This window comes from Cynocephalus volans, chromosome 5 (assembly GCF_027409185.1).
Source record: "Cynocephalus volans isolate mCynVol1 chromosome 5, mCynVol1.pri, whole genome shotgun sequence".
NCBI classification, from domain to species: domain Eukaryota; kingdom Metazoa; phylum Chordata; class Mammalia; order Dermoptera; family Cynocephalidae; genus Cynocephalus; species Cynocephalus volans.
In genome coordinates, this window is record NC_084464.1 from 91,323,728 (window position 1) to 91,346,392 (window position 22,665).

Sequence of the window (22,665 nt, forward strand, 5' to 3'; positions counted from 1 at the left end):
TCCTATTTATTTATTTAGTCAGTCATTTATAATAGTATGGCCTCATGGATATTTATTTTATACATTAGTCATAATCCAATACTATTTTATTTTGTTGCTCAAATTATTACACCTTTGGCCACTAGGAGTTATTTCAGTTGACCCCTCTATCTCTTTGACATAACCCTATCATAGTGGGTTTTGTTTTTTTGTTTGGGTACTTTCTTACTTTCTGGCACTACAGATGCTCCAGGCTCATCATCTTGTGTATTTCCTGCCCCAGTTCTGCAATCATTCCTTTCTCCAAGGAGCCCTGGTTTCTTTTATTGGAGAATGGTATTAGAAACTAATACCTGGTCACTGGGTGTGCTCAGGACAGAGCAAGGAAATATAAGTGTGCATACTAACACATGTATATACACATATCTACAAATATTTCTAAATGTAACCAACTATGTTTTTTTTTTTTTTTTTTTTTTGTCTTTTTTGTGACCGGTAAGGGGATCGCAACCCTCGGCGTGGTGTCCACACCGTGCTCAGCCAGTGAGCACACCAGCCATCCCTATATAGGATCCGTGGTGTCCGCACCGTGCTCAGCCAGTGAGCGCACCGGCCATCCCAGCTCCGCACTCTCCCGAGTGCGCCACGGGGTCGGCCCTAACCAACTATGTACTAAAGTAAATATGAGTTTGTCCTGATGTCTCTAATTCATTAACACAAGGATCATTCTAGCCTCCTTTCCTTGCATACCTGTAACTTCCCACTTCAACATATTGTCATATACTTGGAATCATACAGTATGTAGCCTTTTCAGACTGGCTTCTCCCACCATTGACCATTCATTTACTTAATTAATCCTAGTATATACATCTATAGTGGTTTCAGAGTTAATAACTTGTACCCCTGTGGTAACAACTTCATCATTTAGAGTACAGTGCTATATGCAGTTCCTTTTGCCTTTATTCTTACAGTCTTCACTCGTTTCCAAAGTTAGTTTTAGATCAGCAACCTTATTTCTCCATCTCTTTCAGTGAAGTTCGTTCATACACTTGTAATACAATTAGATTCCTCTGTCACATTCTGCATTCCATCCTGGGCTCCCCCAGCCTCCTAAATAATTTTTTTAAGTCTGCAAACTTTGAGATTCCTTCTTTGTATTGTAAAGTTCTCTGGTTTTGACAAATGTGTAATGTCATGTATTCACCATTACAGTATCATATAGAATAGTTTCACTGCCCTAAAGAAGAATGACCTGTGCTTCAGCTACTCAGCCCTGTCCCAAACACCTGACAACCACTAATCTATTTGCCATCTGTCTCTATAGTCTTGCCTTTTCCAGATTGTCATAGAATTATAGCTCATTCATTCTGGCTTCTGTCACTTAGCAATACACGATGGTACTTCAGAAAGTTTGTGGAAAAATAGAATAAAAAGATGATATGAGTCTTTTCATGAACTTTTTGAAGACCCCTCATACATTTAATATTCATCCTTGTTTTTATGGCTTAATACCTTTTATCACTGAATTAACATTCCATTGTATGAATGTACCATAGTTTGTTTATTCATTCACCTGTTAAAAGACATCTTGTTTGCTACCAGGTTTTGGTGATTTGTTGTAAACATTTGCATGTAAGTTTTTTGTGTGGAAGTTTTCAAATCAGTTGGGTAAATACCTAGGAATGTGGTAAGACTATGTTTAGCTTTGTAAGAAATTGCCAAACTGCCTTCTAAAGTGCCTGTACTATTTCGTAATCCCATCAGCAATGAATGATAAATCCTCTTGCTCCAGACCCTCACCAGCAATTGGTATTTTCTGTTTTGGGAATTTTTGCCATTCTAAAAGGCATGTAGTGATATCACATTGTTTTAATTTGCATTTCTGTAATGACAAATGATATTGAACATCTTTTCATATGCATATTTGCCATCTGTATATCTTTGGTGAGGCATCTGTTCAGATCTTTTGCCTATTTTTTAATTGGGTTGTTTGTTTTCTTATTGTTGAGTTTTAACAGTTCTTTGTATATTTTGGGTACAAGTCCTTTTTTTAGATATGTATTTTGCAAATCTGTTCTTTCACTCTGTCTTGTCCTTTCTCTTAACAGTGACTTACAGAGAGGAAGTTTTACATTTTAGTGAAGTCTAACTTTTCAGTTTTTTCTTTCATGGATCATGCTTTTGGTGTTTTATCTAAAAACTCATCACCAAACCCAAGGTCTTATAGATTTTTCTCCTTTTTTTTCCCCGGAAGTTTTAGTTTTGCATTTTACATTTGGGCCTGTGATTCATTTTGATATAATTTCTGTGAAAAATGTAACCTAATTTATGTTTAGTGAATTATGTTTTGGCTCTTACTAGTCACACTTCTTTTTCTGAACAATCACAAGCCATCTTTTTAATATAATTAATGTTTAGACTCTTACTCAGGATTACATCTGTTCCCCTTTCTACAATTTTGTAAAATGTACCATCAGCCCCATTTGAAAATTGCATTTTCCCATCTGTTTCCACTTACTCTGTTGTTTGTTCTACTCTTTTAAATCTAAAGCTTATCAGAACCAAGAGTAGAGGAAGTCTCCTTTTCTCTGTCATCATAAATGATACATAATCAAACCCAAGCAGCAGGCCTTTCACAAGAAGTTACCACCTCTCCCAATGTTATTGTTCTGGGCATTTTTGGTGAACTAGGGGTCATCTTGGGTTTTAGCTTCACTAACATTTTGCATAGGTTGATATCAGGTATCTGATACTCACAGTGCATCCTCAGTCCTGGGCCTGCTTTTTTCTTTCTTTTGTATAAATCATTTTGAAATTTACACTCTGAGAGAGCTCCCTATTATAGTCACACTGAATTCTTTAGGCACTTTCCCCTGTACTTCTATATTGGGATAATTTGCAATTGCATAAATTGCGTTTTTGTCAGCTTGCCAGTTCTTTCTTGAATCTTGACTCCTGCAGTTCTCTCTCTTCCCCGCCCCAGAACCCCTTGGTGGTTGAAGAAAATTTCTAAAGCTTAGGCTTTTTCTTGGTACTTATAAATCATTTAGTGTTTTGTGGGGAAATAAGCCTTTATTTCAGAAATAAACTTTGCACTTTAATGTGAACATGGAAAAATTGCTTTCTTCATTTGATACATAAGTTGTAATAATATTTTAAAGGGAGGGGGGGATGGGAAAAGACAGCCAGTGATTACATGCTGCCCAGGTAAGTAGGATGAGGCCAGGTCTGAATACAGCAGCTGCATTTGCTTTCAGGTAGTAAATCTTTGGTTCTTTCACTCTTTGACCCTTCTGGTATATATTTCTTGTGTGAGTGTATGTCTGTGTCTGTCTGTACTTGTCTTCTAGAGAATGCCAGAACAAGTGACTCTGGGACCTAGACAAATTTAGTGACAATTTTTTTGTGTTAGGACATTCTTATAGAAAGTCACTAAAAAGAACACTTCATAGATTATATTGGGTACTCTTAGAAGTAGTTTTCTTAACCTCTTTCTGTTTGGTACTCCTTTTTTTTTTTTTTTTTTTCCTCTTTTTTACCTTGTCTCCTTCACTCCCCTTTGCCCTAAACTGACCTTGACTTGGTATAAGAAATAAATAAATGGAGGATTTTATATTTTATTTTTAAAAATTTACTGCTAAATTAAGTTGCCTTTTACTTGTGTGTAACTGTTAGATGCTTGTGGATCAGTGACCCTGGATAAAAGAAAGTAAGGTGATAGAACTTAACTGCAATGAGCTTGTACAATTGTTCACTGTCTTATTTCAGCATCATGACATATTTCATATTTTGTTAATATTAATTATACCCTACTATTTTATAATTAAATACAAATATAGTGACCTCCTAATTTTCATTTTTTCTAAAAATCATTTTAAAATGAACCTCTTACTTGAAACATCCTAGAAAAGTACATTTTTTTTTAATAGGTGTATTTTATAATAATGTTACATGGATAAGTGTGTCAAAATTTAATTAAATGTAATACTCATAATTAAATCTTATTTCACACAATTTTAGTGTAGCAAATTAACTAGGTTCATCTATGAAATGGAATATTTTTTAATTTTCAAAAATTCTGTTTTATATCAGGCATGTCAGAAAATCAGTTATGATCATAAGCTTTACCACAGACTTAATGAGAAAGCAAGTAACATGATTTAAGAAATTCTGAAATGTAAGTGAAAATTCTGTTTTTTGCAAATGTAACATCTTCTTTCCTCAGGAAAGGGTAAGAGTTGGGGTGAAGATTAAGATTATCTGCAATTGGTAATTTGGACACTTAAGTATAATTTCCTAGAGCAGTAGTCTCAATCCTGGCTGTGCTTCAAACCTTCTGGAAAATTGTTAGATATACCAGTGCCAGAGCCCTACCTCAGACCAATTAAATTAGAATCTCTGGGTATGGTCTTTGTGCCATAAGTAAAAGTACGTAAGTTCAAGGTAATTGGATAGCCAGGATTAACAACCAATGTTCCAGAGTTTAAAGTCTTGTATTTTTGTTAACTTTCTTAATTTGGATTTTTTTTTTTTTTTTGACTAATAATGCAGAATTAGTTTTTTAATGCATTATTTTTATTGTGGTAAAAAACACGTAAGATAGAATTTACTGTCCTCTCCACTTTTAAGTATACACTTCAGTAGTACTAAATCTATTCACATAGTTATGAAACAGATCTCCAGAACCTTTTCATCCTGAAAATCTGAAACTCTGTACCCGATAAACAACAACTCTTTTCCCCGAGCCCCTGGTAACCATTCTTTTTGTTTCTATGAATTTGATTCCTTTGGTTACATGTAAGTGGAATCATATCGTATTTGTCTTTTTGTGACTTTGTAACTGACTTTTTCCACTTAGCATAATGTCCTCAAGGTTCATCCATGTTGTAGTATGTGAAGGGATTTTCTTCCTTTCAAAGGCTGAATAACATTTCATTTTATGTGTAAAGGGTCTTCAGAAAGTTCATGGAATGATTGATATTATCTTTTAATTCCAGTTGTCCATGAACTTTTGTGGGGGACTGGGAGGTGGCTGGCCTGTACAGGGATCTTAATCCTTGACCCTGGTGTTATCACACCATGCTCTAACCAACTGAGCTAACCAGCCAGCCCTCCGTGAATTTTTTGAAGTACCCTTGAATGTACCACATTTTGTTTGTCCATATATCCATCATAGATTGGATTGCTCCCACCTTTTGGCTTTTGTGAGTAGTGCTGCTATAGACAAATATCTCTTCTAGACCCCTCTTTTACTTCTTTGGGTATGTACCCAGAAGTGGGATAGCTGGATCATGTGGTAGCTCTCTTCTTAATTTTTTGAGGAACTTCTCTACTGTTTTCCATAGAGGTTGTACCATTTTACAGTTCCATCAACAGTACAAAGGTACCAATTTCTCCATATCCTCACCAACACTTATTTTCTGGTTTTTTTTCATAGCAGCCATCCTAATGGGTGTGAGGTGATACCTCATTGTGGTTTTGATTTGCAGTTCTTTGATGATTTGCAATGTTCCATGTGCTTTTTGGCCATTTGTATATCATCTTTTGAGAAATGCCTAAGTCCCATTTTCAAATCAGATTATTTTTTGTTGTTGTTGTTGTTGAGTTGTAGGAGTTCTATATATATTCTGGATATTGACCCCTTATCAGATATGTGATTGGCCGATATTTCTCCCATTTTGTAGGTTGCCTTTTCACCCTGTTAATTGTGTCCTTTGTTGCACAAAAGTTTTTAGTTTTGACATGGTTCCACTTGTCTGTTTTTGTTTTTGTTGCCTGTACCTTTGGTGTCATAGCCAAGAAATCATTACCAGTTCCAAAATTATGAAGCTTTTCCTCTTTGATTTCTTGTAGGAGTTTATAGTTATGGGTCTTATGTTTAGGTCTTTAATCCATTTTGAGTTAATGTTTGTACATGGTACAAGATAAAGGTCCAACTTCATTCTTTTTGCATGTGGACCTCTATTTTTTCCAGCACTATTTGCTGAAGAAACTGTTCTTTCCCCCATTGAGTCATCTTGGCACCCTTGTTGAAGATCATTTGACCATATAAACTAGAGTTTGTTTCTGGACTCTCTCTTCTGTTGCGTTGGTCTGTCTTTATATCAGTATCACACTGTTTTTGATGACTACTTCTAATATATTTTGAAATCAGGAAGTGTGAAACCTTAGCTTTGTTGTTCTTAGCCAAACTATTTTGGCTATTTGGAGTCCCTTGAGATTCCATGCGAGTTTTTCTATTCTACAAAAAAATGCCATTGGCATTTTGGTAGAGATTGTGTTGGATTTGTAGATTGGTTTGGGTAGTGTGGACATCTTAACAGTATTAAGTTTTCTAGTCCATGAACACAGGATGTCTTTCCAGTTACTTGTGTCTTCTTAAATTTCTTTTAGTAATGTTTTATAGTCTTCAGTGTAGGAGTCTTCACCAACTTGGTTAGGCTTATTTCTAAGTATTTTAGTCTTTTTGATGCCATTATAAATGGAATTGTTTCCTTAATTTTCTTTTCAAATTGTTGCTAGTGTATAGAAATGCGACTGATTTTTATGTGTTGATTTTTATGTCCTGCAACTTTGCTAAATTAGTTCTGGTAATTTTTTAATGGAATCTTTTCTGCATATAAGATCATGTCATCTGCTAAGAGATTATTTTATTCCTTTCCAATATGAGTGCCTTTTCTTTTTCTTGCCTAATTGCTGAATTGTTTTGAAAAGAAAATACAAATTATATATGTTTAAAAGGAATAAGTGATGCAGATTCATGTGGGCCATGATAAGAATTTTGGAATTTGCCCTTTGAAGACAAGGGAAAGCCACTGGAGGATTTCAAACAGAGGGAAGACAATCAAGTGTGTGCTTTAAAAACAAAACAAAACAAAAGCACCTGGGTCCTAGTGGAGAAGTGATGGAAGGGGTAAGAGTAGATGCAGAAGACTAGGAGACCACTGCAAGGTGCTCTGGTTAGTGATTTGGGCTTGGGGGAGGGGCGAAGGTGGTAGGAGTAGAGATGGGGAAAGCAAATGAAATTGAGTATTTAGGCATTAGAAGTGACAGAACCAGATGATGGATTGGATGCATGGGTAAAAAGAGGCAGGAGAGCGCATTTATAAGGCCAACTCTTAGGTTTCTGTGTTGAGTACAACTGAGTAGTTGGAGATGTGGAGATGATATATACTGTGGTATAGAGATATTTGTGTGCTCAGTTTGAGATGCTTGTGAATAGCTAGTTGAACATGCTGCAGAGGAAATTATGTGCAAATCTGGCCATGAGAATATGCACCCAGGAAATAAGTTGGCCCCACTTTCAGGGGAATCTAGGACCTAATATAATTGGTGGTACATAGTACATACTCAGTTAATACTTGTGTAATGATTTATGTATCACAAAAATTCAACTTATAATGTATGGGTTTCTTTGGTATTTTTTTTATTTTTGATTATACATATTTATGGGGTACAGTATGTAATGATCAAATCAATATTATTAGCATTTTCATCATTAAAAATCATAATTATTCTTTGTGACCCTTACCCAGTTATTCCTTTAACCCCCCACCCCCTGTCCCATTGTCTGGTACTATACATCTGTTCTCTCCTTCTGAAAGTTCAGTGTTTTATAGTGGTCCCTCTGTCTTTCTCTCTCTCTTCCTCTGATTCTTGATTCTCTCTCTTTCATTGCTCCCACTTATGAGTAAGGACATGCGGCTATTTCTCTGTGCCTGGTTTATTTCACTTAACATAATTTTTCCAAGCTCATACATGTTGCTGCAAATATCAGGATTTCATTCATTTTTAAGACTGAACAGTATTATATTGTGTATATATACCGCATTTTCCTTATCTAGTCATCCATTGATGACATTTAGATTGTTTCCATATCTTGAGCTATTGTAAATAGAGCTGCAGTCAACATGGGAGTGCGGGTATCCCTTTGACATGATCATTTCCATTCCTTTGGGTATATACCCATAAGTGGAATTGCTAGATCGTGTGGTAGTTCTATCTGTAGTTGTTTGAAAAACCTCCATACTGTTTTCTATAATAGGTGTACTAATTACAGTCCCACCAACAGTGTAGAAGAGTTCCCTTTTCTCCACATCCTCACCAGCGTATGTTCTTAGTCTTTTTGATAATAGCCAGTGTAACCGGGGTGAGATGATATCTCAGTGTGGTTTTGATTTGCATTTCCCTGATGATTACTGATGCTGAGCATTTTTTCATGTGCCCGTTGGCCATTTGTATGTCTTCCTTTGAAAAATTCAGCTCCTTTGTCCATTTTTTAATTGGATTATTTGGTTTTTTTTACAGTGGAGTTGAGTTCCTTGTATATTCTGGATATTAATCTCTTGTTGAATGTACAGTTTGCAAATATTTTCTCCCATTCTGTAGGTTGTCTTTTCACTCTGCTATTTCTTTTGCTGTGCAGAAGCTTTTTAGTTTGATATAATCCCATTTATTTTTTCTTTCATTGCTTGTGCTTTTGAGGTCTTATTCATGAAGTCTTTGCCCAGTCCTACATCCTGATAATGTATTTAAAGTTATCTGTCTTTATTGTAGGAACTAATATTTTCTTTTTTAATATTATGAAAGTGGCATTTTATGAGAAGAGGCTTTTTATTTTCTTAATTGAACTGGCTGAATGTCATTCATTTACCATTTAATGTTATCCAGCTCTCTTGATAGACTCAAATGTAGTAAAACCTGCTTTTTTGTTGAAGTCCACGAATACAAAGAAGATAGATTTTTAAAAAGGCTGTCAATGAGTAAAACTTTTATACTTTTGTGGGGTGAGAGTGGAAAAAGCAGAGTAGGGAGTGAAATTAGATGTGTTTAATTACTCAAAGATAAAGATCTTAAAACTTTTTCCATAAGCCTATCAAGCACTAATACCAGTAGTCTTTGTTGGAGTATTATAACCCTGAAAGGAAAAACGTGCCCTGGATTGGAAGAAGTAAAGAAAGATGCAGAGGAGTGGGAAAAAGCAAAAAAGTGAAGGAGAAATGGAGAGAGAGGAGGTGGAGGGAGGGAGAGGCATGAGATTTCAGTAGTATTACTGAATTAAGTATTAGATTGTAATCTACTTTTGATCCATTTGAATAATGAGCTTCAGAATAAATAATTATTGTCCTTTAAAGACTAATGCTACTTCACAGCTCTTTACTGCTATAAAATATCATTCTAATTAGAACTAGACACAGTATTCAAATAGGAGAAAATTTATTTCTTGTCCCACACTATATAAAGCTAGAAGTCAGAATACCCATTATTCTAATCTTGGTGCTGTTATCAAGTGGCTTTATGACCTTAGGAAGTCACTTGCCTTCTGTGAGCCTCAGTTTTCTCATCTGCCAAATGATGGAGCTGGACAAAATATCTATAAAGTCCCTTCTGCTCTAATATTCTGTATTCCTTTGAAATCCATTTTGCCCTAAGTGTGGCACTGGTTTACCATCATTAGAAAACAAACAAAAACCTATGGTTTGAAATTTATAATATTTATGCATGTTCTCTTCCACGTTGATTTAGCACAGAAATTATTTTTCACAATTTGTCATTCTAACTTACATGCCGCTGTTTGAGATTTTAGGGACTGTTTGAGATTGACCTATTAAGAGGGCCATCAGTTTTGTTAGACACTTGCCACCTTTAAATTATTTCTTAGCCATGATCTTTCGGAATCTGTTGATTATGAGTTTCTGTGAAAGTATTTGAAATAACTCCCAGACTTTCTATCTCTAGAATTTCCTTTTGAGAAAATTATTGGTAAGAAACTGTGGCTGTTTTTTTAAAAATGTCAATGGCTTATTTACAGCCAGAATAACTTTAACTTTGTTTTCTTAAATCTCTCATTTAAAATCTTAGATTTTGCTTTGGCAGTGAACTGAACTGTGAAGATATTTGCAATATTATTGTCCTAATAGGATCATGTGATATTAAGAAAAGTAATGCCCTCTATCTTAGCAAGACATAGTTATAGGCACCCAAAACATTTTCATTTATTTTTATTTATCTGTGTTTAGTCTTTATACTTTTTGGTTTAGTCTAATGGAAAGAATAAAGGGTAAGCAGGTACGAAGGTCTAGACTTTAGGAAAAGGATGAAATTTGGATACTGTGTTATATTGGTTCTATGTTTGTGTTTTTAATACTGAGGATCCATGATCATAGTACTTTATAGAAGAATCTTTTCATAGTAGAGTGAAGTACAGTTAGATTCTTAAAAATTATGGTCGTAAAGGAGAGAAAAGGATATTTAAAGGAAAGAATATTTCTCATTTCCATCTTCTAACCCTCAAATTACTTAGTACATGTATCTTCCAGCCTGTTCACAAGTTTAAAAAAAAAAAAAAAAGTTTTATTTATAGGGCATTTTACATTTTATTACTAAAAACCTTCCAAAGGTTACAAGCTAACTATCACTAAATAAATGTTAAACATGATTTCCATCCTGGTAAAGAGAACTTAGGGAAAAGTTTGAATTTGCACTTACTTAAATTTAAATTCTTCTTCATAAATACAGAAAAATAAAAATTAACTCTTATTTGTAGATGACCAAAAAAGCACAAGGAAATTCAAATGTTTGAACAAATAGAAATTTATTATGTGTAAGTGGGGCTTAAGCATATATTGAGGTTTGTTGATTGATGTTTTTAAAATAACACAAACCCACAGAAGTTTTATGAGATTTATCCTTTAGCAAACTTCTCCCCCTTTTATTTTTCTGTAAATAGTTTAGTTCATTCTAAAACATCCATTAAAAAACTTTTACTTCACCTTTGTACAATGAAAAACACATTATCAATATTGAACAAAATATTAGTTAAATCTTCTTCTGGCATTGCAGATTTTAGGGTGCTCAAGAATAAGTGCTATAGAAAAGAATTTAGTGTAACACTAAATTTTAGTAACACTATTAGAATTTAATGCAGAATTATTTTATCATCAAGAAGTTTATTCAACCGATTCTAAGTGGTACTCTAAGGGACAAAAGTTTATAATGCAACTTTAAGAAGTTAGCGATATAATCTTATCTTGCTTATAAGGTCAAGTAATTTATGATAATCTTACCAGTATTAATAGAAAAGAAGAAAAAAGAAAAGTTTCTGTGTTTTTTTAAAAGGTATTCCTTATGAGTATTTGTGTTGCAAATGAATTATTGCCAAATGTTAATAATCTATTATGTCTTGTTTTTTAAAGTGAATGAATTTTTAGCTTTTGAGGGTCCCATCTTGTTGGATATGAGAATTAAACATCTTATCAAAACAAATCAGTTAAGTCAAGCAACTGCTCTAGCAAAGCTGTGTTCTGACCATCCAGAGATTGGTACAAAAGGCAGTTTTAAGCAAACTTACCTTGTCTGTCTTTGTACATCATCACCAAATGAAAAGTTAATCGAAGAGGTGAGTATGTTTTCTTTCATTAGCAACTATTTTTTAAAGTGGAGAAATTAAATTTTAATTAGATTATAATGTCTGACTTCCCTTTGTCTTAGATAATGTGAAGGGATCATCATTGTCTGTCTTACACTTTTTAGTATGCTCTTCGGTAGTGGCAACTTAATTCTAAGCAGCTTTCAGAATTATATGTAAACTGATTTCACCTAGCTTCTGTTTTAAATAATACCCATCTTTTAAGTGGCTAAGTTATGGGAAAGATGGTGGTGGCTTAACAGTTTATTTAGTAGGATATTTATATTTGTCAGCATTCATGCCTTAACTTCAGTTTTACCTGACTTCAGGATACTTGCATATCTTTTTAACTGGCTAATTTAAGTAACTTTATAGAATGTCTAGACTTCTCTTTAGGAATACTTTTTCTGCAGAAATTCTCTCTATATATAGAATATACACATATATAATTTTATAGAGAATATATATACTTTTTAGAGTAAATATTTTTATTTGCATATTTAATGTAGAACTTTATTTTCTTTGTGAGACATGATTCTATTTTTATTTCTATTTTGACATAAAGCATAGTATTCATGCATTTGTGTGTTTTATGACTACAAAATTCTGCGAGTAGAATCATGATCCAGGTGGGAATTTTGCATTTTGGAGGACTCATAATTCCAAAATGAAGTTGAAGACAGAGTAGGAGAATTAAAAGTTATTAAGAAACAGGGAATAAGAGATAGGCAGTTGCTCGGTTGGTTAGAGCACAGTGTTATAACACCAAAGTCAAGGGTTTGGATCCCTGTGCTGGCCAGGTGCCAAAGAAACAAGGAATATGTTTTTAAAGAATTTAGGTAAAACTATAGTGCATTTAACAGTGTCTGTGGGCACTTAATGTGCACATATGTCTTGTATCTCCAATATATGTATCCTTCAACTCCAGAGCAACAGAGGAAAACAAAGGGATTATGAGACAGACTTAAGGATATGTTAAGGGAAAAGTTGAGATATAAGACAGAGAAGACAATTAACAGAGCATGCGTGATCCCCTGAGTAGACAAAGAGGGATCGTAGTGAGTTCAGAGGCAGGATAACCTCAGACAAAGCTGAATGTCCACATGAGGTTAGAAGTTGTAAGTGCAATGGTGATTGTGTGATTTTTCTTGAGAATAGAAAGTGAGGAGGCAGGTGGTAGGCTTGGACCAGGGTTAGAAATAAGCCTGTTGTGTTTATTATGTTGAGGGTATTGAGGATACTGGGAAAAGTGATGTCAGGCAATTTCTAGGCTGGATGGAGTAGAACCATAGTCTCTAGCTATACCATTAGTTTGAACACTGGCTAATCTATAGGTTTTTTTTCTTTACCATTTCTCTTTTATTACAGATAATAGGCTTTTTAATTTCTATATATGAGAGCAAAATAGAAGACTGAAGTTTTCTTATTAGTTCAAAATAACTAAACAAGTTAATTGGCAAATGTATAAAATTCTTCAACTAGCCTTTGAAATGTAACATTTTTAAAAAAATCTTTATTGTGCTGCTACATCTTAATGTTTTTCAGCTCCACTAAAGTTTTATCATCAGTTCAATTCCTGCCCTTACGCCCATCTGTCTTTCCTTTCTTGCACAATTTTTTTTAAGTGATGTTTGCTGTGTAGGCACTGGGGGGTTACAGGTGAATGAGGCACAGACCCCACCCTGAAGAAGCATACCTTCTAGTAACAAGCTATCTAAACATAGGGTTGTTGGGTTAGCTTTGAAGTTGAAGACTGTGAATTTGTAATCTCAAGTAAAAAATCCAATAAAAATCTGTGTTTTTAGTTTTCTCACTAATCAGATCTTACCATATTGAGCCTAAATTCTCTCTTGGTTTAATTATCCAGAGTTATGTAACAGCAGCCACGCCTGCTCTGGGAGATGATCAGGAAAATTCTCTGTGAGGATCCTGGGTTCCTCTGATGTCATATGAAATTATCCCCGCATCCCCTTTCTCATGTTAACCATGTAGAATTAAGATTTTTCATGTTCTTAAGCAGGATTCACTAAGGTCCCTGTATACTCCATCCTAGAAAAAAAACTACATCACATAGTGCAGGACAGCACAGTATATGTATAAGTCTACACAATCCTTGTTAAAATTCCCTTTTTGCTTTTATGTCTGATGATTATTTTATGTTTCTGTTACAAACACATTAGAAACTTGTTTTTCATTGTTCTATATGAGGTAAGTAAGTTAAAATTGGCATCAGCAAGGCCTGTCATTTCTGCCCCATGGGAAGGTAGTCAGATTGTTTGCCTCGTCAGAACAGTTGCCCAAAGACATTGCCCCCTTCAAAAAGGATATGCTGTCTTTCTCTCTCACATACATGACACTCTTCACTCATTTACTTTACTTGCCTCTTTCTTGCAAGCATGTGGGTTATTTTTACCTGTTCCTTAGAGGATGGTGGGAACAGACTTTGTTAGAAGGAGTCAGTCATGGCCTGGATTGTTTCCTTCTAGGGAAATCCTTGTTTACATGAGCCAGTAGGCAAGGGATTGACTATTTCCCAGGACCCTTTCAGGACAATAGATATAGCAGCTACTCCTGGTAAATGGCCAAGAAATGGAGAGAAGAGTGCTTATCTGGCTTCTCTGGAAGCAGTGAGCTTTGGCCTGTGTGCTCGTTATAGGTGATAAAAATAAAGTTAGCAGTGTTTAGTTTAGATCCAATATTTCAGTTGGTTTCATCGTTAAAATAAACATAAAAGTTTAAAAAGTAAAATCCTTCATCTTGTCTTTATCTAACCATCTTTCCCCATTTAGCACTACCCTAGGTAATCATTAAGTTTGAAATTTGATATATAACCTTTCTGACATTTTTCTATGCACATACGTATATTTTTATACTCTTAAAACCACATACATACATCCTAGCTGCTAGTTACTTTCCCCCCTCTTATTATGGACATCTTTCCATATCATTTCATATAGATTAACCTCATTCTTTTTCATGGCTGCATAATTCCATGGTATGGATTTGTAATATCTTTACCCAATGGTGGGCACTTAGACTGTTGACTTTCACACACATCCTTGTATCCTCTTTGGAAGTATACTGGTAGGGTAAATTTATGGAAGTGGAATTGCTGGATCAGAGAATCTACACATTTTTAAATCGATAAACCCAAACTACCATCCAAAAAAGGTGCTGGCAGTTTTTGCTCCCCAAAGCAGTGTATGCAACATTTATTATTTCCTAACATTAGAGATTATTAATCTTTTAAATATTTGCTAGCCCAAGAGTTCAAAAATAGTAGCTCATTTTTGATTTTACAATATCTTAGCTATGACAGGTTTGCCATTTAAATTCTTTTCTATATGGAAAGCAATATTTTGATAAGCAAATCAGATATTCTTGAAACATGATTAGAGCCAGTACATTTTAAAAGTACACTTGGTAAATGTATATAAAATATTGATGAAGTATTCTATATTTTTTGAATACCTGGCATAAAGAACCATATTAAAGCATAAAAATTATTATTTACATTTTTAAAATCATTGTTCTGCTTTACAGAGGGATTCAGCATAGTATGTCTTCAGCAAACAGATCATTCAAATTTATTTTAAGTATTTTATTCAGGGTTCTAAATTTTTCATTGATGGCTGTATTTTACTTTTTATGTTTCCAATTTAGCTATTCATGAGTTTAAATATGGTTTTATTATTCCTCCCATTCTCTTTACTTTCATATTTTTGCAAGAGTGCCATCTAGTGGCAAGTCAAGGAAATGAAAGCTCTCAAGTGCACAGTAAAAATTGCTTCAGTAGTATGCTTATAAAGAATGAAGTTTTCTGTATTTTTGAATATAGCAAATGTTTCAGTTGGTATATTGTACATATATGAATAAATACACATAAGTGATCGTGTACATACAAACATATTTTTAAATATTTAGAGTAGGCTAATGAGGTTAACATCACTGGGAAAATAAATTTCTTATACATGTACGCATTTGGTACCATGTGAGTGTTCAACAAGAATGGCTTAGGTTTTAGAAGAACAAAAATGATTAGATTCAAAGTAAATCAGACTTTCAAGAAGTAAGGATTTTTGTTAAACCTGAACAAGTAAAACTTTATATTCAGCAATATTTGGCCTCAGTATGCTTGTGCATATGGAATTCTGGAAAGAGCACAGACTATGAAGCTAAACCGAGCTTGAAATATTGACTCTGCCACTAAGTGTGTAACTTTGTGCAAATAACTAAAAACCTCTCTGAGCCTTATTTCTAAAAAGAAGTGGAATCTACCAGGCAAACTATTGTGTGGATTAGCAATGCTATTTCTAAAGAAGCTGGCACTAATAAATAAACAGTAGCTATTATTACTGTTATCATTAATATTTTACAAAAAAGCTCATGGATTGACTTACTAACATTTGTATGCATGGGTGTGCCAGGGTAATGGTTTAAAGTTAACACAACTTTTAAGGACAGACAATGTGATGAAATGGAAAGATCTTAGTCTTTGATGTCAGTTGACATAGTATGATTTGTTGCTGTACCACTTAGCTAACTGCTGTAACTTGGGCAAATTATATAACTTCTTTGAACCCTACATTCATTGTATATAAAATGTTAATTGCATAGTTTATGGAATAGCTATAATTAAACAATAATATACATAAATGTCTGACAATGCGTTTAGCATGTTGTCTTCTGCATGTTACATGTATGCATGCATGCCTATTGGCAAGCTTTGAGGTGGAGTAAATTTATATTAAAAAAAAAATTGGAGATTTATAGAAAATTGAGGTGAGCTTACTTTAAAGGTGGTATAGCTAAATAAAATGTTTCATATTTTTTTTTCCCACATATGAACAGACACTTAGTTGATTAGTCTTTATCCAGAATACTTCTCTGTGTCTTTTTGCTGATTCTAATGCTTAGGTCAGTGCATAGAAGGGTGGGGTGGTTAAAAGTTCTGCAGCTTTTCTTTTTCAGTATCATATATCTGATTTAATGGGCAGGGGGTACTTATATATATATTAATATATTAATATATATTATTGTATACATATATATTCTTCAGCACTTTTTTTTGACTGCTTAAAATGGGTTGCTTATAGATAAAGATTTGTTAGAAAGAGGCAGACAGAAGAATAGTGGAAAGTGTGTACTGCTCCAGATAGTACCAAGATTTAGGTTTCAGTCTTAATTCTGCCACTAACTTTATATTTCTTCTAAGAAGTCATTGAGGTTAAACAAACACAAAGTTCGGTCTTTTCTTGTCTTAGTATTTTCTAACTCAATTTAATGTATAAAATGGAACCTCTGAATCTATTGTTACACAACCTTTATCCTCATTATCAAAGATTGACCTCAAGAGTGCACCCATCCCCCATTTAGACACTTATCCTAAACGCATTATGTTTTACACATACACACACTTTTGCTTACTCAATATTTGATGAGGAGAGAAGATCAACTATGAGGGCATAGTCACTTCTGTGGTCCATGGGTGCTGATGGTCTGTTTTGGTCTTCAGTTGTTTTTTGCCATCTGTCAGTTGGAATTAATCTTTCTATTCTCTGGAACACTGGTGATTTGTGGTTGATTATATGCTGTTTGTCACATCCCTTGCCTTACAGCAAATGCATGTAAAGATTATAGTTAAAATCTGCCTAAGAATAAGTGATAGACGTGAGTGCATCATTAAATAAGCACGTTGTCTTCTGCATGTTACATGTATACATGCATGCCTGTTGGCAAGCTTTGAGGTGGAGTAAATTTATGTTTAAAAAAATAGTGGAGATTTATAGAAAATTGAGATGAGCTTACTTTAAAGGTGGTATAGCTAAATAAAATGTTTCATATTTTTTTTTTCCCTCATTTGAACAGACACTTGGTTTATTAGTCTTTATCCAGAATACTCTGTTTATTTTTGCTGATTCTAATGCTTAAGTCAGTGCATGGGCGGGGGCGGGGTGGTTAAAAGTTCTGCAGCTTTTCTTTTTCAGTATGGTATGTCTGATTTAATGGGCAGTGGGTACTTATAATTAGCATCAGTTGGTTACAAATAAATGAATGCTTGTAAATTCTTGAAAATAGTTGGTTCTCTTGTTTCCTAATATACTCTGAGAATTACTATAATAATTTTTACTGGCTGTGAAGAAAGATTATTTTTTTAAACTGCAGCTTATTCTTTGTCCCAGTAATGACAAATTATGACTTGATAGTGTATGAGTTAATGAGGTTTTACTGATAAAATGATATGTAAATATCTAATGAAAAAATATAAATATATTACTATATATATATATCCTAATATAAAACCATTTTATGGCATATTTCTGTTAACCTTTTCTGTAGATTTCAGAAGTTGATTGCAAAGATGCACTAGAAATGATCTGTAACTTAGAATCTGAGGGTGATGAAAAAAGTGCTCTTGTTTTATGTACTGCATTTTTATCACGTCAGCTCCAACAAGGAGATATGTACTGCGCTTGGTGAGTTGATTTTCTTTTTAAGGACACACAATGCCTTAGCAAGCATACCAATAATGATCATCTAGTCAGGAAACTTTTAAATGTGGAAGGTGAAAGGTTTATTTTATCTAATGCTGCTATAAAAATTTTTTCACATATGTGAACAACCTGTGATTTAATGTGTGTATTTTTTTTCCTGTCCTCATTACACACTTTTAAGTACTTAACTAGCTGCTAGTCACTTATATGGAAACATAGTTCATTTTCCACCTGTGAGAAATCATTCCACTTCACTAACTTCTTCAGTGTTCTTCTTCAACACATGTTTCTTTGTGTGGTACATTTCCAAGTGGGCAAAACTTGTTATATGTAATCCTTTGGGAGGATACAGCTAACAGAAATGTTTGCTTCAGTTAACCCAAACAATTTAAGATCAGCTGTCTTAAATTAGTGTCTGCTAAGACTGACAATTTATCTGATCAGTCATCAGAATTATTAGTTTTCAGTGTGTTAATATTATGGGAACACAAAAGAAAATTTGGTTTATAGCATTCTGACATTTAAGAATATTTACTGAGTTACACATGGCATGCAAGTGTATATAGAATAGTCAAAGTATATACTTGTAAATGGTTGAGTATTCAAAGAAGATTGAAGTTCATAATTATAAAGGTTTTCTGAGCAGTTGAGCATTGTTATAAGGGAAAAATTATATATGCAATACAGAGAAGATTGATATTAAAGGCAGGTAGAAAGATTCTGCAGGGAGAATAAACGAGATGTATTTATCAAGAACAAGTAGATTTTCTACAAATATAGTATGAAAATCAGTGATGACTAAGAAATTAATGTGTATGTTGGTTATAAAAAAAGGCATCAAAGTCTGAATTGATATGGTAAGTAAAAGCAGTCTATTATAAACTCTTGAGAAAAAGAGAAGCAACATAGAAGTTTAAGAAACACTGTTTAAGATAAGCAGTTGAGAATTGATTGGGAACTGAATGGTGAGGGCTCAGTTGAGGAAGAAAGTGGTAGTACAGAGTTGAGACAGAAAATCAATAGAAAGCCAGTTAATAGTCCAGCCGGGAAGTTATAAAATCTTCCTGTGGATGTGGTATCAGGTCAAAGAAATGTTGAAGATATTAGTGTTGATGGTAAAAAGTGGAGGCTGATAAGGGTTAGTGATAATGATGCACTCAAATTAGAAAGATGGTGAACTGGGAAGAATGGCAATCATCTTTTTCATGTATTAAGTTTCAAAAGAGATCAAAGTGGAGAGGTCTTATAAAGAATTAGAGAGGTGAAAGTGGTCAAGACTGGAAAAACAGATTTCGAAATATTCAATATAGGTTGAAATCCAGTAAATGAGGAAGTTATTCAAATGGGTGGTGGAAATAGAGTTTCTAGGAATGGAAACTGAGGAAATATTAATAGGAGGGAAAGGCCTGTATTAAGAACACTTGGTGAAAAAAGTTGAAGCAAAGAAGAATTTTGTGGAAATTAACCATGGAAGACAGAAGAGAGATAGGATAAGTAAAAGGGTGGAAAATTCATCACTTCAGTAGGATTATTTTCTATGAAAAATGTATCATTATTGCATTTGAAATAAATTTCAAAGTTAATTTTAATTTTCACAGTTATTTTTATTGTTTCAGTGCTATGACACAGATTAGTTTCTTCTGGCTTCTGTGTCATCGTTGATTCTTAAATTTATCTAATATTAATAACTGTACTGATTGATTTTAAGTTAGAAGATAAAAGCTAAACACTTTTTGAAAATCATTATGCCATTGATGTGTTGCATATCTTGCACTTTCTTATTACATAGAGTTCATATGTGGTTCAGAGTTACCGTTTGTATAACTGTTTAAATGTTAGGTGCTTTTCTAATAAAAGGTAGTGCTTCTCTGGGATTGAAAACTATTAATCAATAAAATGGTAAATCATATTCTGAATTTATTTAGTCTTTAGAAAATCAGATCCTATTTTCTTGCATTTAAACTTAATTCCACAATGTAGAATTGGAATGTAAAACCTGTTTTAATTTCAAATGTAATGACTAGACTGACATGGCCCATCATTATTACATTACTGCTCTAACTAACCTTTTAAACTTTTTTTTTTTTTTTTTTTAAGGGAACTCACTCTCTTTTGGAGTAAATTACAGCAAAGGGTAGAACCATCTATACAAGTGTACCTAGAGAGGAGTCGTCAACTTTCTTTGTTAACAAAGACAGTATATCACATTTTCTTCCTGATTAAAGTTGTTAATTCAGAGGTAAGAATAACCAAGGTATCTTTTCTTAATGTAAAATGTATAAATTATCTTTAATAAAAGACTTTAATTTTTGTTATTTTGGCACCTCTTTCAGTGATTGTTTATTTCATTTAGTGCTTTGAGCATTGTTTTTTTTGGCCCTTTTTTTTGAGGCTGGCTGGTACAGGGATCAAACTCTAGCTAGGACTTTGGTGATAGCAGCACCATTTGAACATTGTTGGTCTTCTTATTAGTCCTTTAAGACATTTGATACAGAGAAACTTAGAGGGCTTGCTCTTCACCTGACGAAAAGTAATATCTGTAATACATTATATCATTCTTTAGTTTTGCTCCTAGGGGTTGTACTACTATGATAATTTGGCTCTGTAATTTAGATAATCTAGAAAGTGGAAAGAGGAATATAGAGATAGATTTCCAGTGCTATTATCAGGGCAGACTACATTATCTAAAACCCTTCTACATCAAAACAACTAAAAATACTTGGTAAACAAAAACATCTGTTTTTAATGTATAACAGCTAAGATTGCAAGAATATTAGGGAAATTCCTAGGGCTCAAAATAAAGAGGAACCTGAAAACTGGAGCAAAAAGCTTGAACTGACCACTTTAACCACTTTAGGTTTCATTGCTTAATCAGAGGAATCGAGGAAGTTAAGTAAAAGTGACTAATCTCCTTCAGCCTTACCTCCTACTCAGAAATAGATCATGTTGGAGAGGGGGAAAAAACTTGAACAAGAGCTGCACTGTCCTTTATAGTAGACACATTTTAGGTGCCCCATAAGCTCCATGTGGCTAGTGGCTACTCTGTTGAACAGCATAGATACAGAACATTTTCATCATCACAGTTTTGTTAAGTAGCACTGTTCTATAGAGACTTTAGGTTCAGAATTAGAATACAGTAAAAAGCAGTTTAAAGTATGAATAGCTTGGAGAAGTTGACAAGGGCAACTTTTTAATTGGGACAGTGCAACATGATAATTGCTCTTTGCCCTAAAGGTTTTGTTTACCATTGTGTGAAAAAGTTTTCCCTTTGTTTTTTACTTTCTGAAGTCTGACCAAGCAGACTCTTAAAACTAGAATCATATATTATCATTACATTAGGACTGAAGAGGCCTTAAATGAAGCCCAAAGTGAGTAGTTTCTAGTGGAATTCTCTTCATTTTCCAGATGATGAAATTTAGCCTCAAGGTTAGTGATTTGGGTCAACTGTCAGCCATTTAATAAAAAACAAAAACAAAACTTCAAGACTTGTTGAAGACTATCAGCCAGCCACTATATGTTAATTTAAAGTAATTGTGTCCTTGAATTCTAATTGAGATATGCAAAGGAATTAAAGCAGATTGTTTGGTGCATCTTTTTATTCATGTAGTGTACTCTTTTCTAGACCCCTTAAAGTTAAAGAGTTGAAAAAACATAGCCCTGCCCTTAAGGATTTCCTAGTCTGTTGATGGAGAAACACAAAAAATTGGAGTATAATATGTGTCTTTCTATTATAGTGGAATTATAGACTCCTGTGAGAGCATATTGCTTAGCACAGTGCCTGGTATAAAGTAGGTGCTGAAAGAATAAAAGAAGTAGGCCATCTATAACCCACTTACTTATTTTGGTACTCAAGTAGTAATGACCAGACAAAAAGGGAGGGAAGAGTTCCCAGTCACAGAAAAAGCATGTAAAGTGGCATCAAGACAAATAAGAGAATGGAATATTTGGGGAACTACAGATAGCTCGGTTTTCACATTGGGAGGGGGAAAAGGTAAAAGATAAGGCTAGAACAGATGAGGCAGAGATCACATTGTGACGACCTTTTCGTATTAGATGCTGAGAAGTTGATATTTAATTCTGAAATATGTAGGTATTTTAAGAATTCTAAATGCCATTTAAAAAATTCTAAAGCAGAATAAGGCACGATGTTATGGGTGGGAAGGTCAGAGTGGTATGTCACATGGGGAATTAAAATCCACATGAAAGCCCTGGGTAGCTTTAGGTCAAGAATAGGAGGCAGCCAGAGGAAAAGAACAGGAAAGGTTACGAAAGGGAGTACCAAAGACAAACTTTGCCTTTTTCAGAAGCCTGCCTGGTGTACTGTTCTAGTGCCAGAAAGGGAGTTGAGTCTCTAATCCTGTTCTGAATTCATATCACTTAGTTTTCTGCCCCTGTGACTCATAAATTAAAGATGGTACTATCAGTAATTTTATTAACAGATGTTATGAATTAAGTAGATTTTTATGGCTAATCACCTGTTTAATCACATTGTATTTCAAATTCAGCTTTAAAAAACATATTTCTTATATGCCAATTTATGATTTGAATATTGCCTATTTTCAAATACGAAACAATGGAAACTTGGAAAAATAAAAATTTTGAAATAGTTTCTTTTATTGTCATTATTTCAGATTTAATTACAACATTAAGATGTCTTTAAAGTAAATATATTAAAACGATTTGCCCTTAATGAGTTTAAGTGACCCATGAATTCAGTAGCAGACTGGATTAGTATAAAAATGTCAGTGAATTTCTCCTATTAAATAATTTTAGTTGTGTTTTATA

General features: G+C 33.8%; 1 protein-coding gene across 1 annotated transcript in view; it reads left to right on the forward strand.

Annotated features, from left to right (window-relative positions):
• Positions 1-22,665, forward strand: part of ZNF292 (zinc finger protein 292) — a 79,447-nt gene that overhangs the window by 47,760 nt on the left and 9,022 nt on the right. The window contains exons 5-7 of the mRNA XM_063097629.1: positions 11,175-11,377; positions 17,726-17,862; positions 19,978-20,119. Coding sequence (XP_062953699.1) covers positions 11,175-11,377; positions 17,726-17,862; positions 19,978-20,119 — 482 coding nt within the window. The remainder of the gene's footprint in view (positions 1-11,174; positions 11,378-17,725; positions 17,863-19,977; positions 20,120-22,665) is intronic.